The sequence below is a fragment of the Hypanus sabinus genome, chromosome 12 (assembly GCF_030144855.1).
Source record: "Hypanus sabinus isolate sHypSab1 chromosome 12, sHypSab1.hap1, whole genome shotgun sequence".
In the NCBI taxonomy this organism is placed as follows: domain Eukaryota; kingdom Metazoa; phylum Chordata; class Chondrichthyes; order Myliobatiformes; family Dasyatidae; genus Hypanus; species Hypanus sabinus.
Window position 1 is genome coordinate 98,327,802 of NC_082717.1, and position 19,370 is coordinate 98,347,171.

General features: G+C 46.0%; 1 protein-coding gene across 1 annotated transcript in view; it reads left to right on the top strand.

Moving 5' to 3' along the window:
* The window catches only part of plg (plasminogen), a 97,948-nt gene that overhangs the window by 17,846 nt on the left and 60,732 nt on the right, over positions 1 to 19,370 (top strand). Inside the window, exons 3-8 of the mRNA XM_059985266.1 lie at positions 6,188 to 6,302; positions 6,383 to 6,522; positions 7,859 to 7,979; positions 14,082 to 14,200; positions 18,166 to 18,328; positions 18,471 to 18,592. Coding sequence (XP_059841249.1) covers positions 6,188 to 6,302; positions 6,383 to 6,522; positions 7,859 to 7,979; positions 14,082 to 14,200; positions 18,166 to 18,328; positions 18,471 to 18,592 — 780 coding nt within the window. The remainder of the gene's footprint in view (positions 1 to 6,187; positions 6,303 to 6,382; positions 6,523 to 7,858; positions 7,980 to 14,081; positions 14,201 to 18,165; positions 18,329 to 18,470; positions 18,593 to 19,370) is intronic.

Below are 19,370 nucleotides of genomic sequence, written 5' to 3' on the forward strand. Positions count from 1 at the left end.
GTTGAGTCAGGGGAGCGGGCTTCCCCGTTGTTAGCTAAAAGCTGTTTTCCCGTGGTTCCAGCCACCAATTCCAGCCACGGAATCGAACGCACGTGGCTTCCTTCAGATGACTTCCTGCTGTTACGTGGTCGCTTAACGTTTCTTCTGGTGCGTCTGAAGGGGTTGTTCCCCAGACCCTCTTTTATGCTTCCTCACGGGGTCTCAGATGTCAGTCAGGTTGGGATGATACAATCCCTCAACCAGCCCACTCTGGTCGTCCCCTGAGGGGCTTCAATGAATAGTACAGTACTCAATACACAACTTGGTCTTCCGGAGACAATGGCCATGTCCCGTAGCTTTACATCGCCGGGGAAACGAGGTATTTTGCATGTCCCATTCTCCTTTCCTGGGCCCCTTGACCCAACACAACGATGACCTTGCAATTCTCACAAAGGGGGGGGGGCTACAGATGTAACACCCCTTTCTTCAGGGCGTTTTTTACCATCGGAAAAAAATGAATACAGAGTCTCACAGGGTGTTAGAATCTAACACAACACCAAAGTCTTTTTTTTTACAGAGCAATACAGTGATACATTCACTTCAGTATCTAAACAGTTAACGATTACAGTGTCACTTTCTTCAATATCTTAACATTGTGTACCGTACTAAAGTCTTGTAGCATCAGACTTCAATTTAATAACCACCTAATTTTTTTTTAGTTCTTTCCTTCAGCAACAACTCTAAGGAGGTGTGATCTTAGCTTCAGTGCATCTACAAAAGTTTATGGAACTACAAATCTTTCTGTTGTTCTCAAACTGAACAGGCAGGCTTCCAGGGGGTTGTCTTTATTATTCACAGGCTGTGTCGAAATCCCGTACAACCGGCTTTGCTATTTAAAAATGGCGTTCCCATTCACCCTCACCTCATTTCCGTGTACTTCCCACGTGGGGAGCTTGGGTAATGTGGCGAGATATAGGAATTATTTTATCAACACCGTGTCCCAAACTTAGATCATCTTCTGAATTTCCACCCAACTCTTTAAGTTTACATGGGTGGCGAGCCCTCTCGTCAGGACCCTTCAGGCTATGTGTTTCTCGTTCGACCGCTTTGCTCAAGCAGCATTTCAAATTCTGCCTCTTCACACCACATTTTGGAATAATAATAGCGTGGGGGGTCCTGTCACCTTCCAGCTGAATCGGTAAGCGATCAGCAGGGTTTAAAATTTCTTCATTCGATTTGGGAACTACAGATTTCCCGTTTCCTTCAATGATAATATTTATCTCCCCATTCGTGAACTCCGCATTAACTTTCAGCACACCTTCAAGCACAAACACCTGGGAACTCTCACTTCCCACTATTACCAAGGTTAACCCTTTTTTCACTGAACCAAGTCTATCTGACCCACAAGGACGGCCGTCCCGTTCCACTGAATCAAATACCTCAGACTTTTTCTGAGCTCTGTTACTAGGTTCAGTACCACGTGCATCCCCATCTTGGACACACTCAAATGGGACATTGGCCTCTTCCAGGCTTTCAATACCCATCCCCTTTTTAAATTCTAAGTTCCCCCGATCCTCCCAGGTACTCTCTGGGCAACTCCCTTCCGGAGTAAACTCAACCCCACGAGCTGAAACAACCTCATCTGCCAACCCAGCAGACTTCTTCGAGGTAAGGGCACCCTTTTCATCTAGGGCTGCCCTCATTTCATTATCGGGAACACCTTCAGAATTTTCAACTTCTTCAAACAGTTCTGCCAAACCAGACAGATCAACCCTGTCCAACTCTGGATCTTTTAACCACTCTATCAGTTCCTCATCTTTATTTCCTGCCTCTAGGGCCTTTCTCCTCGCTAAGGGCAGGTCTACCTCCGTTCCCTTACCCTCTTCCACTTTACTACTCTTCGTTTTACCACCCTCTAAACCCTCGTGGTACAGGGTCGGTAGAAACTTCTCGGCCAAATCAAAACTGGCCAGATTTAAACTGCTCTCGTTCTCAGCTGCCTTTCTCGACAGGCTGCGAGTGACCGCGCATGCGGGGTAGATCTTGGAATCTAGGGGCACTCACCGGTCAGCTGGCCATCGTCATGGCTGCCCAAACCTCACCACCTGCTAAATCGTTACTGAGAAGGACATCCGCGTCAGTTCTCGGGAATTCTGATCGCACCCCTATTTTAACTGGTCCAGATACCAGCTTACAATCCATAATGACCTTATGTAAGGGCACCATTTCTGTTCCTTTACTTATTCCCTTCACAGCTACCATCCTCGTCTTGCAACCAAACTCTAGTACCTTACTGTTGATCAGCGACAGCTCAGCCCCCGTGTCTCTCCAGATCCGTACGGGAACTGGTGTGTCTCCCTCCCTCACAGACACGGTTCCATGTGACAGACAAGCCTCAGACCCTTCTCGTACTCTGTCTACCCGGGGCTCTCTTGTCGATTTACTGATTACCACGGCACATCTGATAGGGATGGCCGCTGTCTCTTTCCTCGGAGCAAAGCACCGAGATGCAATATGTCCCCCCTTTCCACAATTAAAACAGGTCAAGCCTGGAAATCTCTGGCCATCTGGCCTTTCCCCCTCAACCTTACCACTAGCTTCCGGCGGGACCTCTGCCTCAGCCGGCGGACTTTCTCGATCGTTCCCACGGTCTCTCTGGGAGCTTTTATTTGAGGAAAACTTGGTCTTGTGGGTTAGGGCAAATTCATCTGTGAACCTAGCAAATTCCGAGATGGACTTCTGCGGCTTCTCATTCAAATACATCCGGATATCCTCCGAAACACAAGCTTTAAATTCCTCAATCAGAATTAACTCCCTGAGACGCCCATAATCTTCTCCCACTCTCTCTGCGGTGCACCACCGGTCCAAGAGCACACCCTTCTCATAGGCAAACTTGGTATTGCCCCTGAGGGGCTTCAATGAATAGTACAGTATTCAATACACAGCTTGGTCTTCTGGAGACAATGGCCATGTCCCATAGCTTTACATCACTGGGGAAATGAGGCATTTTGCACGTCCCATTCTCCTTTCCTGGGCCCCTTGACCCAACCCAAGGATGACCTTGCAATTCTCACAAAGGAGGGGGCTATGGACGTAACAATACAAAGTTTGGTGGTTGTTGTGGATAGTGTAAAAGACTGCTAAAGATTACAGTGGCATATAGATCAGCTGCAGACATGGGCAGAAAAATTGAAAATGGAGTTCAGTCTGGCCAAGTGTGAGGTGTTGCACATAGGGAAATCAAATGTAAAGTGATCATACATAGTGAATGGCAGGACCCTTAATGTACAAGAGAGTTTGAGGAGTCCAAGTCCATAATTTCCTGAAAATGGCTGATAGGCAAAAAAGGCTTGCCTTTATTTGTCAAAGAGTTCAAGAGTTGTGTTGCAGCTTAGTAAAACTCTGATTAGGCCCCATCTGCAGCATTGCTTTGAGATCTAGTTACCCCATAATAGGAAGGATGTGATGGTTTTGGAGCGGGTGTAGAAGAGGTTTACCAGGATGCTGCCTGGATTAGAGAATGTGAGTAAACAGGAGATATAGACAAACTTTGATTGTTTTCCCTTGAGCAGCAGGGACAAGGCTCCAGAGATCAAGACAACTAAGAGATACTTGCAGGAGGCAGAGGACTGCCTTGTGTCGGTGGACTGAGCCGTGTTCAAGAACTCATCTGAGGATCTGAATGACTACACCAGGATCTTTACAGCCTTTATGAAAACAGATGTGGATTATTGTGTCGTTCAGGGTTTTCCCAATCAGAAGCCCTGGATGAACAATGAAATCCAGAACCTGCTGAGAGCCAGATCAGAGGTATTTGAGTCTTGAGATCAAGAATGCTACAAGAGGTGCAGGTATGATCTCTGGAAAACCATCTCTTGTGGAAAGTGGAGATTCTGGACCAGACTGGAATCAGCGAGGGATGCTCAACAGCTGTGGCAGGGTTTGAATGCCACAACCTCCTACAAAGTTAAATCTTGTGACATAGGGGAACCATAGAGCTTTGCTTCCTGATGAGCTCTATGTCTTCTATGCTCACTTTGACCACCAGAACAGGGAGGAACCATCGCACTCCCCCATGTCTTGGAGTCTGAAGATGACATGCGGACTGCCTTCAAGAGAGGAAAGCATCCAGTCTGGACGGGGTACCTGGCCAAATACTGAAGACCTGTGCCAACTAACTGGCTGGTGTGTTCATGGATATCTTCAAACTCTAGTTCTGGCAGTGTGAGGTACCCACCTGCTTCAAGAAGGCTATAATCATACCGGTGCCCAAGAAGAGCGTGATAACCTGTCTAAATTACTATTACCCAGTGGCACTTAGAACCACAGTGTTTTGAGAGACTGGTGTTGAAGCTTATCAGCTCCTGTCTGAATAGCGACTTGGATCTGCTCCAATTCGCCTACCGAATCAACAGCCCTGGAACATCTGGACAGCAAACACATATACATCAGGATGCTCTTTATTGATTACAGTTCAGCACTTAACACCATTATTCCCTCAAAATTAATCAGTAAACTCCAAGACCTGAGCCTCGATGCTCCTTGTGCAATTGGATCCTGGATTTCTTCACTTGCAGACCCCAATTAGTTTGGATTGGCAAAAACATCTGCATCGGCACAGGTGCACCATAGGGCTGTGTGCCTAGCCCCCTGCTCCACCCGCTTTACACTTAAGAATGTGTGGCTAAGTACAGCTCCTACACCATAGTGTTGGCTGAGTGTTATCATTGGGGACCCAAGTCAACCCCAACCACAAACTGTTCCAGCTGCTACCATCTGGGAAATGGTACCGCAGCATAAAAGCCAGGACCAACAGGCTCTGGGACAGCTTCTTCCACCAGGCCATCAGACAGTTTAATTCATGCTGACGTAACTGTATATTGTTATATTGTTGTAAGTACTATTTATTATAAATTACTATAACTTGCACATTGAACATTTAGACGGAGACGTAATGTAAAGATTTTTACTCCTCATGTATATGAAGCATGTAAGTAATAAAGTCAATTCAATTCAATTCAATTCAACGTCATAAGACCAAGGAATTGATTGTAGATCTCTGGAGAGGGAAACCAGTGGTTCATGAGCCAGTGATAATTAGTGAATCGAGGTGGAGAGAGTCAGTAGCTTTAAATCCCTGGGTGTTACTATCTCAGAGGACCTGTCCTGGACCCATCATATAAACGTAATTGCAAAGAAAGCACAACAGTGCCTCCACTTTCTCAGGAGTCTGCAGAGATTCGGCACGTCATCAAAAGCCTTGACAAATTTCTGTAAATGTGTGGTGGAAAGTGTGCTGACGGGCTGCATTACGGCCCGGTATGGGAACACCACTGCAGTTGAGCAGAAAATCCTACAAAAGGTAGCAGATTCAACCCAGTACATCACGGGTAAAACACTCCCAACCACTGAGCACATCAACATAAAACATTGCTGTAGAAAAGCAGCATCCATCTTCAAAGGTTCTCACCACCCTGGCCATGATCTTTTCTCACTGTTGCCATCAGGCAGAAGGTACAAGAGCCTCAGGACTCACACCACCAGGTTCAGGAACAGTTACTACCCCTCAACCATCAGGCTCCTGAACAAAAGAGGACAACTACACTAGTTTCGTTTCATTTCAAGTGTTCCAACAACCAATGATCTCACTTTAGGACTCTTTATCTTATTATTCGTGGTCTCATTTTTTTTTTGCTATTCATTTATATTTGCGTTTGCACATTTTGTTGTTTTCTATGATCTTGCTCTTTCTGCTACAGTAAACTGTCCTATAGATTTGCTGACCACACACACAGGAAAAAAAATCTCAGGGTTGTATGTGGTGGCATGTAGGTACTCTGATAGTAAATTTTACTTTGAAATTTGAACTTTGAACTGAAGTGAGAACTGGTAGACGTTTGTAGGACTATGAGAGACATAGTTCAGGAAGATAGATTGTATCTTTCTCCCAGGATCAGAGTCTGCAGTACCAAAAGATTGAGGGTTGCTCTAATTAAAGCCTGTTGAATGTTGACACCTTTAAAGGTCAAGGGTTACACAGAAAAGACAGGAGAATAGGGTTGAAAGTGATAATAAATCAGTCATGACGGAATGGTGGAGCAGACTCGATGGGCCGAATGGCCTACATCTAACGGTCTTATAGACACTGTTGTGTGCAATGTAATGTGCCTTCCAGCATCACTGACAAGTTTATTCTCTATTCGCCCAGCTTTTCTCTTGGAATGCATGTCAGGCAATGGAGTCACTTACAGAGGAACGGCCTCCAAAACCTACTCGGGAAGGACCTGCCAGAACTGGAGCAGCATGCAGCCACACATACTAAAGTCTGTATCCCGCTAAAAGTCTCTGAAAATTTTCTACAATGGGTTTGTTAACTGAGATTTAACACTTTATTGTCGTTTAGCTACACACCAGAAAATAGTCCACATGCGGATCTGGAGGCAAACTATTGCCGAAATCCTGACAATGATACAGAAGGCCCCTGGTGCTACACTCAAGATCCAGGAAAGCGCTGGGAATACTGCCGGATACCCAGCTGTGAAGGTACAGGCCTGCGGGGAACACTGGGTCGCCAGTAGACAATGACCTCAACAACTGGGAGCCAAATGGCTTCCTGGAAGAAGGAGCAGAACAAGGTCTTATAGCTGGCAAGGTGCTCCACAGAACCCAGCAGCTGCTGTCCACAGCCTACTCACATGACATTGGGCTTTGTAGATGGCAGCAGGCTGGTTAAGAAAAATTTATAGGATTGCAGGATATCAGAAGAAGATGTGGAGGCTCCCGGAATGTTGTGCAGGTTTCTGTTCACTCCATTATAGGAAGGGTGGGGAGGGTGGAGGGAGTTCACAGGTTTACTCGGATACTGCTTGGTTTGGAGGACATGTGCTACAGGGAGAAAGTGGAGCAGCAGAGGCTGATGAGAGACCCTGTGAAATTTTAAGCTATTATGAGAGGCCTAGTATCTTGCTCCCAGGGTCAAAATGTCTAACACTAGAGGGCATCCATGTAAGGAGAGAAAGGGGAAGTTCAAGGATAAGGCATGAGGAATTGTTTTTGCAGAGAGTTATTGGTACCTGGAATGTGTTGCCAGGGTAGTAGTGGAGGGAAATATGATAGTGGCATTTAGGAGACTATGCTGGCTAGCGGTGCAGTGGCATCAGCACGGAACTACCAGGCAAAAGGTCACAAGTTCAAATCCGGCCGGCTCCTTGCGCGCTTTCCATCCGTGCTGGGTTGAGCATCGAGTTAGCAACTCGGCCTCGCAGAACAAATGCTAAAATGCCGCCCAACGTGCCACAAAGTGCGGAGAGGAACGAGAGTTAGGAGGCTCTTAGACAGCCATATAAAAGTACAGTAAATGGAGAGATATGGACATTGTGCAGACTTTAGGTGTCGCTAGCATAGCTAATTCAGCTCAGTATCAAGGGCCTGAAGGGACTGTTCCTGTGGTGCACTGTTTTACGTTCTGCATTCTAATAGATTAGTAATGTAGCAAAGTACAGCATTTCCCTGAACATAGCCTCAGAGGTTAATGTAGCCATATAAAGGACACCCACAACTATGGGGTTTATTAAAAGACAAAGAAGTTATACTAAACTTAACTTAACCAAGCTGAGAGAACTATGAACCCTGTTATAAAAGTAAGGGTGTGGAGTTAATGCAGTAACTGTACTTACCATGAGGTACCAAGTGACCAGGAGTTGTTGCTGTAAAGTGGAGGAATGACCTGCAATAGGTCGCTCCCAGTAGAATCACAGAAGAGAGTGGATTAAGGAAGACCCTGGCATACATCAAAGTGTAATGGGGGAAGTCACACTCAGCAGTACTTGGTAGATATCCTGTTGCCACAGTAATGGCTGTCTTTCCCTTTTGATTCCAGAGGACTGCATGTTCTGCAGTGGAGAGAACTACCGCGGGAAAGTTTCCCAAACAGAGGACGGTATCACGTGCCAGCGTTGGGACTCCCAAACACCCCACCTCCATGGGTACAATCCAGCCTCGTAAGTCAAAGGTCTATGAGAGACAGGCGAGATTGTGCAGACACCGGGAATCCAGAGTAACACACACAAAATGATCTTCCAGCATCACAGGCATATAGCATCAGATGCATACCATTCATAGGAAGAAATAAATTAATTTTTACAAGAAACACGCGGAATCACAATCGGAACAAAAAGTAATCAAAGTCCATTCTGGTGCAAAATGATCAAAGTAGTCATAGTATTGCTATACTGAGGTAATGATGGTTAGCTCAACAGAACAGTTGAAGGGAAATAGCAGTTCTTGAAACTGATGGTGTGGGATTTCAAGCTTTTGTACCTCCTGCCTGATGGTAGTTGTGAGAAGATGGTATGACCCAGACAATAGGGATCTTTGATGGTAGACTTTGCCAATTTGTGGCAGTGCCTCCTTAGATACTACTAAAACAGTGGGGAAGGATGCTCCCATGATGATTTCCACTTGGCATGATTAACTTATTATTTAATTATTTATGGTTTTATATTGCTATATTCCTTCACTATTCTTGGTGCGGCTGTAATGAAACCCAATTTCCCTCGGGATCAATAAAGTATGTCTGTCTGTATTGGGCTAAGTCCATTACTCTCTGGGGTACTTACATACCTACATCTCAAACCGACCATGAAGCAACCAGTCAGGACACTTTCAGCAGGACGTCTGTAGAAGTTTGTTTGAATGTTTGGTGACAACTCAAACCTCCCTAACCTTCTAAGAAAGTAAAGATGCTGGTATGCCTCCCTAGTACCAATGTGTCAATCTCTTCCCCCGTTCTGGCTCCTCCTTCCCTCCCCCTCAAAAGGAAGTCAGTGACAATGTTGACAACAGCTGTTCAGACCAACAACCAGAGAAGGTGCCATTCACCATTGGGACCAGGAATTTGAAATTATGATTCAAGGTTCAATTTCACCCAACATTCAGGATTCATGTTTATTTGTCACTGCTACATCGAAACATACAGTGAAATGCGTAATTTGAGTTAACAACCAACACACCCAAGGATGTGCTGACGGCAGACTGCAAAAGTCGCCACACTATAGGACAATAGACAATAGGTGCAGGAATAGGCCATTTAAATCTTTGAGCCAGCACTGCCATTCACTGTGATCATGGCTGATCATCCATAATCAGTACCCCTTTCCTGCCTTCTCCCATACTCCTTGACTCTGCTATCTTTAAGAGCTCTATCTAACTCTTTCTTGAAAGTATCCAGAGAATTGACCTTCACTGCCATCTCAGGCAGAGCATTCCACAGATCCACAACTCTCTGGGTGAAAGTTTTCCCTCAACTCCATTCTAAATGGCCTACCCCTTATTCTTAAACTGTGGCCTCTGGTTCTGGACTCCCCCAACATCGGGAACATGTTTCCTGCCTCTAGCGTGTCCAATCCCTTCATAATCTTATATGTTTCAATCAGATCCCCTCTCATCCTTCTAAATTCCATTCCGGGAATTAACCTCATGAGCTGCCCTCCCTCAATAGCAAGAATGTCCTTCCTCAAATTTGGAGATCAAAACTGAACACAATACTCCAGGTGTGTTCTCACCAGGGCCCTGTACAACTGCAGAAGGACCTCTTTGCTCCTATACTCAACTCCCCTTGTTATGAAGGCCAACATGCCATTAGCTTTCTTCACTGCCTGATGTAACGGCATGATTACTTTCAGTGACTGATGAACAAGGACACCTAGATCTCATTGTACTTCCCCTTTTCCTAACTTGACACCGTTCAGATAGTAATCTGCCTTCATGTTCTTGCCACCAAAGTGGATAACCTCACATTTATCCACATTAAACTGCATCTGCCATGCATCTGCCCACTCACCCAACCTGTCTAAGTCACCCTGCATTTTCCTAACATCCTCCTCACATTTCACACTGCCACCCAGCTTTGTGTCATCTGCAAATTTGCTAATGTTACTTTTAATCCCTTCATCTAAATCATTAATGTATATTGTAAATAGCTGCGGTCCCAACACCGAGCCTTGCGATACCACACTAGTCACTATCTGCCATTCTGAAAGAGACCCGTTAATCGCTACTCTTTGTTTCCAGTCTGCAAAACAATTTTCTATCCATGTCAGTACCCTACCCCCAATACCATGTGCTCTACTTTTGCCCACTATTCTCCTTTGAGGGACCTTATCAAAGGCTTTCTGAAAGTCCAGGTACACTGCATCGACTGGCTCTCCCTTGTCCATTTTCATAGTTACATCCTCAAAAAATTCCAGAAGATTAGTCAAGCATGATTTCCCCTTCGTAAATTCATGCTGGCTCAGACCAATCCTGTTACTGCTATCCAAATGTGCCGCTATTTCATCTTTTATAATTGACTCCAGCATCTTCCCCACCACAGATGTCAGGCTGACTGGTCTACAATTCCCTGTTTTCTCTCTCCCTCCTTTCTTAAAAAGTGGGATAACGTTAGCTAACACAGGAACTGATCCTGAATCTATAGAACATTGGAAAATGATTACCAACGTGTCCATGATTTCTAGAGCCACCTCCCTAAGTACCCTGGGATCCAGACCATCAGGCCCTGGGGACCATCAGTCCCATAAGTCTACCCAACACCATTTTCTGCCTAATAGGAATTTCCTTCATTTCCTCTGTTACCCTGTGTCCTCTGGCCACTGTTACATCTGGGAGATTGTTTGTGTCTTCCCTAGTGAAGACAGATCCAAAGTACCTGTTCAACTCATCTGCCATTTCCTTGTTCCCCATAATAAATTCACTCGTTTCTGTTTTCAAGGGCCCAACTTTGGTCTTAACTAATTTTTTCCTCTTCACATACCTAAAGAAGCTTTTACTGTTCTCCGTTATATTCATGGCTAGCTTACCTTTTCTTCCCGTATTGCCTTTTTGGTTATCTTCTGTTGCTCTTTAAAAGTTTCCCAATCCTTGGCTTCCCGCTCATCTTTGTTATGTTATACTTCTCTTTTATTTTTATACTGTCCTTGACTTCCCTTGTCAGCCATGGTCACCCCTTACTCCCCTTAGAATCTTTCTTCCTTTTTGGAATGAACTGATCCTGCACCTTCTGTATTATTCCCAGAAATACCTGTCATTGTTGTTCCACTGTCATCCCTGCTAGGGTACCTTTCCAGTCAACTTTGGCAAGCTCTTCCCTCATGGCTCCACAGTCCCCTTTGTCCAACTGTAAAACTGACACTTCCTATTTTCCCTTCTCCCTCTCAAATTGTAGATTAAAACTTATCATATTGTGGTCACTGTCTCCTAATGGCTCCTTTACCTCGAGCTCCCTTATCAAATCCAGTTCATTACACAACACTAAATCCAGAATTGCCTTCTCCCTGGTAGGCTCCAGTACAAGCTGCTCTAAGAATCCATCTCGGAGGCACTCCACAAACTCCCTTTCTTGGGGTCCAGTACCAACCTGATTTTCCCAGTCTACCTGCATGTTGAAATCCCCCATAACAACCTTTGCGACATGCTAATTTTAACTCTTGATTCAACTTGCACCCTATATCCAGGCTACTATTTGGGTGCCTGTAGATAACTCCCATTAGGGTCTTTTTGCCCTTACAACTTCTCAATTCTATCCATACTGACTCTACATCTCCTGATTCTATGTCACCCCTCGCAAGGGACTGAATTTCATTCCTCGCCAACAGAGTCACCCCACCCCCTCTGCCCACCTGTCTGTCCTTTTGATAGGATGTATACCCTCGAATATTCATTTCCCAGCCCTGGTCCTCTTGCAGCCATATCTCTGTTATTCTTACAACATCATACTTGCCAATTTCCAACTGAGCCTCAAGCTCATCCACCTTATTTCTTAAACTTCGTGCATTCATAAATAATACTTTTAATCCATTACTCCCCTCACATCGATTCCTATTGCACTTGGCCATACTCTCCAATCCCTTCCTGAGCTTTCTGCCCTGTTAATTCTGTTGTCTTTCTTAACTTTTCTTATTCTCTCTTTCCCTTTAACTCCATCCTTCCATCCTTATATTTTCAGTTTGTCTCCTCCCCCCCCCCCCACTACTTAGTTTAAACACAACAGTGTAGCAGTGGCAATCACCGCGGCTCCCTCCAGTACGTTGTCTCCATCAACAGTATCCAAAGCAGTATACTTATTGTTGAGGGGAGCGGCCACAGGTGTACTCAACACTGGCTGCCCGCTTCCTTTCTTTCTCCTGAAAGTCACCCAGTTACCTGTCTCCTGCAATCTAGGGGTGACTACGTCCCTGTAGCTCCTGTCTATCACCTCCTCATTCTCCCATATGAGCCGAAGGTCATCGAGCTGCATCTCCAGTTCCTTAACACGTTCTCTGAGGAGCTGCAACTCGGTGCACCCAGTGCAGATGTGGTTATCCAGGTCTCCCAGAATTCCATCATCTCACACAGAGAACAAAACACTGCCCCTAAGCCATCCCCATGTGCCCTAAATGAGCAACGAGTGGCTAAGAAGAAAAAGAGAGAAACTTACCAGATACTTACCTCGCCAAAGCCTGATCTCACCCGAGCCTGATGAGCAAATGCCACCAAACATCGGCCCACTCAGAAGAATGGACGCTCCACTTGTACTTGTGTTATTTTTATTCACCCATTCTAATGAATCCTGCTCAGTGATTGGTCACAGTCCAACTCCAAAAAGTTGCTGCGAAGTTCTGCCTTTATAATCCAAGTGGGAACCTAAGCGAAAAGGTAGCTCCCTTTACAAACTTCCGCTCAGTGATTGGCTGCGGCATGGCACCCATGATAATCAGCCATGGCAGAATGGCAGAGCAGGCTCAATGGACATAATTCTGCTCCTATGTCCTATGGTCTTATTCCTACACCAACATAGCATGCCCACAATGCTCAACAGAACAACACAGAATGCAACAAGCAACAAACAGCAACAGCAAAACAAGCCCCATCCCTCCCTACCACCCGCACACATACTCAGTCCTCTAACCCCAAGACACTCTGTTCTCCTATGGCTTCCAGCCGCCAACGGACTTAGATTTGGACATGCAGACGTTGGACCTTTGACCTCCCCAGTGAACTCCCAGGGACTTGCAGATTCGGTGCTCTGGCCAATGGGCCTAAACATCTGGACTTCTGATTCAGTCCTTGGCATCAACCCCAGGACCCAACAATCAGCAAACACTAGGCTTCGAACCCCTGACTTGCCGATGTTGGGACCCCAGAGGGTCACCGAACCTCGTTCCTCCTGCCCACACAGAACTCGAGAACCCACCAACAACTCTCTTACCACGGGGGGTGGGGGGGCTGGGCCACCAACCCCCTCCACGCTAACCTGCCGGACATCCTGGACAGGTCCGCAGATGTGCCGCCTCAGCACTGCTGGCCGCCAAACTTTAGACTCCAGGCTTGGCCTGCTGGCTTCCTCCAGCATTTTGTGTGCATTCCTTCTCTCTGAAGCCATCTCTATGACCCTAAAAGAAACAGTAAAGAACAACTGAAATTGCCGTCTTGAAGCATTCATCCAAGAGGGGTGTATTTTCTTGTATTCATTCTTCAGTATCTCGTGTATTGCCTCTCTCTGACTGCCCTTGATGGAATGGCAGTGAGTTTCCCTCTGGTCCTCCTGGGGAAGGTGCTGTTGGGCAAGGATATCCAGGATTTAGATCCAGTGACAATGACAAACCAGCAACACGTTTCTGTGCACATGGAGGGAGGCACAAAGGTAGCAGTGTTCCCGTGTCACGTTACCCTAATCACACCACGCAAGTCATCGGTGTGGGTGGGTAATGGGGTTGCAGCTGCTTCCTCGCATTTCCTGTGACCTGAACTCGATCTCCGTTTCCAGTTTGCGCATCCTCCCTGTGACTTCACGGCTTTTCCCCGTCTGTTGCAGTTTCCTCCTGGGTTGCAGTGACGTAGCGATTTGCAGTGTAAATAGCCCCTGGAGTAGTTAGCAGCGTCAGGACTGGGGGCTGTTATGGGCACGTGGGAAAGGACAGGCTGTGGGGAACAAAGGAACTGATGGCAGCTAGCATAGAGTCGATGGGGTGAAGGGCCTCCTATGTCACAGGTATCTATCTATCTAGATAGATATTATATAGATATAATCAAAGTGAAGAATATCCAAACAATGTTCCTCCCTTCAGTTTTCCTGATAAATATCTGGAGGAGAACTACTGTCGGAATCCAGACGGGGAACCCAGGCCATGGTGTTTAACGACAGACTCCAAGAGAAGATGGGCATTCTGCAATATCACGCGTTGTGGTGAGTGCTCTTATTCCTTTGCTGACTCTGCTCCAGATCCAGGGGAAGAGTGAATGATCGCCTTTTTGTCCCCTTTCCCAAACCTCCAGCCGCTATTCACAGGTGTACTGTACATCTCCCTCAAACTCCTGGCTCTATCCACCCACCAGAGAATGTACCTCATCCACAGCATGTTGATCAACAAGTGGAATTATGATACTGTGGCCAGTAGCGAGACGCGGTTACTGGAAGGGTAGGACTGGCAGTTCAGTGTAATGGGATTCCATTGTTTTAGGAATGATGGGGGGGGGGGGTATTAAAAGGGGAGGGGGTGTGGCATTACTCATCAGTGCTCAGACAGGGCAGATGGGAAGCTTACTGAGACAACATGGGTGGAACTGAGGAATAAGAAAGAGAAGACCACGTTAATGGGATTATATTATAGACCCACCCAAGAGTCAGCAGAATTTAGAGAAGGTTATTTGTAGAGAGATGGCAGAAAGTTGCAGAAAAATAAGGTTGTGATAGTTGACTTTAGCCTTCCACATATTAAATGGGACAGCCATACTGTAAAAGGATTGGATGGGATAGAGTGTGTCAAGTGTGTCGGGCAAGGTTTCCTTATTTAGTATATGAAGGTCCCAACAAGAGAAAGTGCGATACTGGATCCACTGTTAAGGAACGTGACAGGACAGGTGACAGAGGAGTGCTTGAGGGAATACTTTGGATCTCGTGATCATAATTCAATTAGTTTCAAGATAATTATGGAGAAGGATAGGACTGGACCTTGGGTTGAGATTCTAATTTTGATGGTATTGGAAAGGATCTAGCAGGTTATTTTCTAGCAAAGTGAAGCTTGGTCATTGGTAAGCCTTCAAAAAGTGAAATATTGAGAGCACAGAGTTTGCATGTTACTGTTAAGAATAAAAGGCAAGGCTAACTGATTTAGGAAATCTTGGTTTTTGAGGATTATTGAGGTCTGGTTAAAAAGAAGAGGGAGGTGAATAGCAGGTATAGGCAGCAAGGAACACTTACTTGAGGTGTATAAGAAATGCAAGAGAACATTTAAATCAGGAGGGCCTAAAGAAGTGTAAGGCTGCACTGGCAGACAAGGTGAAGGAGAATCCCAAGAGCTTCCACAGATATATTAAGAGCAAAAGGATAGCAAGGGACAAAACTGGTCCGCTTGAAGATCATAGTGATCATCTATGCACGGAGCCAAAAGAGATGGGTGAGGTCTTATATGGATATTCTGCATCTGTCAGGAGATGGACAAGTCCATTGAACTGAGGTAAAACAGCAGCATGGTCACAGATTGTATCTGGCATCCCAAGGTGGTATTGTCTTTTTTTAAAATATTCTTTATGATTACAAAACCCTGCTGGATGTTAAGAACTTAAGGCACTGTAGGTCTACCTCATCAGTAGGTCACTCATTGGCGGAGAAACTGAAAGAGTTGGACCTGGTGTGGCCCTTAATGCTGAGCGTGAAGGAGGTGTGCAGTGTAACAGTGAGTGATCATTTTTGTTGCCTCTCTTGCGCTTGCAAGACCGTCTTGGGCGTTGGTGGTATGGAATGCTGCAAGTCCAATTCCTTGTAAACATTGGGAATGGATGGCACGGGACCTGCTGCCCTCAGTGATGGTGAGGGGTAGGCCTTAAGCAGCAGTCCAAGGGAAGGTGTTGAAATCAGGCTGGAGTCGGTGCTGCCCCCTAGTGTTTTCTTGGCAGCAGACAAGTTGAATTGTGTTTCACTGCAGGCTGCAACAACATTCATGGAGTCAGGGACTTGGACTATATTTTATTGGGTGACTGCATTTTACTGCTATCTCACGTGCCTTGTGCTGTGTGTGATTGCTGGTACTGTATTTTGCACCTTGGCCCTAGAGTTTCACTGTTTCACTTAGCTGTATTCTTGGGTACTCATGTATGGTTAAATGACAATCAGACTTGAACTTAAACTAGTGCAGAAACTGCAGGCACCCTGGAAGAAGTATTTAAAATCCTTAACCGTGGGTAAGATGCCAAAGGACCAGAGGATAATTTAGTTCAGTTGTTCAAGAAAAGCTCCAAGAATAAATCAGGAAATTATAGGCCAATGAGGCCTACAATTAGTAGTGGCTGAATTACTGGACAGGATGGATATATACTCAGAGAGATAGAGTCTAACTTGGGATAGTCAACGTGGCTTTCTGCATGCTAAGTCAAGTCTAACCAATCTTACAGAGAGTTTCAAGGCAGCTACAAGGAAAGTTGATGAAGAAAAAGTGGTGGACATTATACCTGCGCTTTAGCAAGGCTTTTGACAAAGACCCGCATGGGAGGCTGGCCAAGAAGGTTCAATCACTTGCATTTAGGATGAGGTGGTAAATTGGATTCAATGTTGGCTTAGAGGGAGAAGCCAGAGTAGATGGTTACCTCACTGACTGGAGCCCTGTGACTAGTGGTGTGGTGCAGGGATTGGCGCTGTTGTTTGCCATCTGTATTTAAGACCTGGATGATAATGTAATAAACTAGATCAGCAAATTTTCAATGACACCAAGATTGGGAGCATTGTGGATAGAGGGGGAAGCTATCAAAGCTTGCAGTGGAATCTGGACCGGCTAAAAGAAATGGGCTGAAAATGGCAGATGGGATTTAATGCAGACAAGCCTGAGGTTTTGCACTTTGGGAAGACAAACCAGGGACAGGTTGACACAGTGAACAACAGAGCGCTGAAGATTGTGGTAGAACAGAGGGATCTGGGAAAACAGATCCATAATTCCTTGGATGTGGCATCACAGGTAGATAGGGTTGTGACGAAAGCTTTTGACACATTGGCCTTCATAAATCAGAGTACTGAATACAGGAGTTGGATGTTATGTTGAAATAGTCTTAAGATGTTGGTAAGGTCCAACTTGGAGTATTGTGCTCAGTTCTGGTCACCTACCTACAGGAAAGATATCAATAAGATTGAAAGAGTGCAGAGAAAATTAAAAAAGATGTTGCTGGGACTTGAGGACCTGAGTTTGATTGGAAAAGATTGAACAGGTTAGCACTTTATTCACTGGAGCGTAGAAGAATAAGGGCAGACCTGATAGAGGTATACAAACTATGAGGGATATAGACAGGGTAAATGCAAGCAGGCTTTTTGCACTGAGAATGTGTGAGGAAGAACCGTAAGTCATGGGTTCAGGGTGAAAGGAGCAATACTTAAGGGGAACCTGAGGGGGATCTTTTTCACTCAGAGGGTGGTGAGAGCGTGGAATGAGCTGCCAGTGGAAGTGGTGGATGCAGGTTCGACTGCAACATTGAAGAGAAACTTGGTTAAGTCCGTGGATGAGTGGGGAATGGAGGGCTACGGTCCAGTTGCAGAAGAACAGTTTGACACAGAATAAATGAGCCAAAGTGCCTGTTTCTGTGCTTTAGTGCTCTATGTCCCCCATTACCCATTACCCATTACCACCCATTCCACCAATTCCACCCCATTACCACCAATTCCCCCACCACTATTACCACTCCCTTAAGTCTCACCTCCATTACTTAACCAAATCCAGTACCTGAACCTGAATTGGACTCTGGTAGGGCTTTGTGTTCCTGGTTTTCATCTTCCTCCAGCAGTCATCTTTCATCTTCACACTCTCCTCACCCCACCATTCTCCTGCTGTCATCCACCTGCCACTGACTCCCAGCTCCCTTCCCCTTCCTGTCATCTTACAACCCTCCGCAGTCCTCTGATTGCCTCTGAACCCTATCTCTCCACTTCCGCCTCTCCTTTTTATATTGTCCATCTTCCCTCTACAGTCTCCATGCTGTTGCAGTGTTTCAGGCCGAAATGTCCATGGTTCCTTCCATCCCTTTAGATGCTGCTCAACCCGATGAGTTCCTCCAGCGGATTGCTTGTTGGTCTGTCCCTGTCCTTGAGAAAGTAGGAGCAGCTCCCCCTGATGTTGCCCACATGAGAGTGCAGTATAACAAGTGCTGTTGTTTCCTCTGCCAATCCTCCAGGGGAAGAGCCTCCTGCCATTGAAACAGAGACAGAGTGTTACACAGGCAAGGGCCATAACTACCGGGGAACTGTATCGACAACCATTTCTGGCGCTGTCTGTCAAGACTGGAGCTCTCTAACTCCACACAAACACACAAGAACCCCCAGTAATTACCCCTGCAAGTAAGTGGTCCCATCCCTGAATCTCTCGCCTGTCGATTTGGGTTAGATCATGTGAGAGGGAAATCCTATGTGGGAAGCATCGGGGTTGGGTGGGGTGAATTTCCTCGCCTTTGGTAACCCATTGCTCCTCCATCCATTTCAGAGGGCTGGAGGCTAACTACTGCCGGAACCCAGACAACGAGAAGGAGCCCTGGTGTTACACGATGAACCAAAGCGTCCGATGGGAATATTGTCAGGTGCCGAAGTGTGGAGTTCAGCAACAAGGTGAGGAAATCCTCAGATCCCGAGAAAGGAGGAAGATTTGATCGAGGTTTACAAAATGATGAGGGGGCATAGATAAGGCAAACACAAGCAGGCTTTTTACACTGAGGCTGTGTGAGACTAGAACTAGAGGACATGGGTTAAGGGTGAAAGGTGAAATGTTTTAAGGGGAACCTGAGGGGGAGTTTCTTCACTCAGAGGGTGATGAGAGTGTGGGTCAAGCTGCCAGCGGGAGTGGTGGATATGGGTTTGATTTGAACTTTTAAGAGAAGTTTGGATGAGTACGTGGGTGGGAAGGGTATGGAGGGTTATGGTCTAGGTGTGGGTCAATAGGACAGGTCAAAATAACAGATCAGCACAGATTAGATGGGCTAAAGGTCCTGTTTCTGTGCTGTAATTCTCTATAACTCTTTCCCAGTTCCTGCCCCAACTCTCTCCACAGAGATCTGAAGTAGGAAGCTCTCTGCATTGGTCATTGGTGCAGTTTGGGCCAACCGTTGCCACTGGGTGAATCTGGGATGGTGATGTTTTCTCACATATTTGCAGATATTGTTATTTTCCCCAGATGCCACCCAGAGATAATGAAGCCTTTTGTTGCTTCGACTATCTGTGCATCTGGATGGGAATATGCATGCCCTATCCCGGCATGACAGTGATAACTCCTTCTTACCAGCTCCTAGCTGCCAACTCAGCCTCCATGTCCTTTGGTAGATGGGTGGGAGGGTGGGATTCTCACATCCATCCATTTACAGTTTAGCATCTCTAGTAATCTCACAGCAGT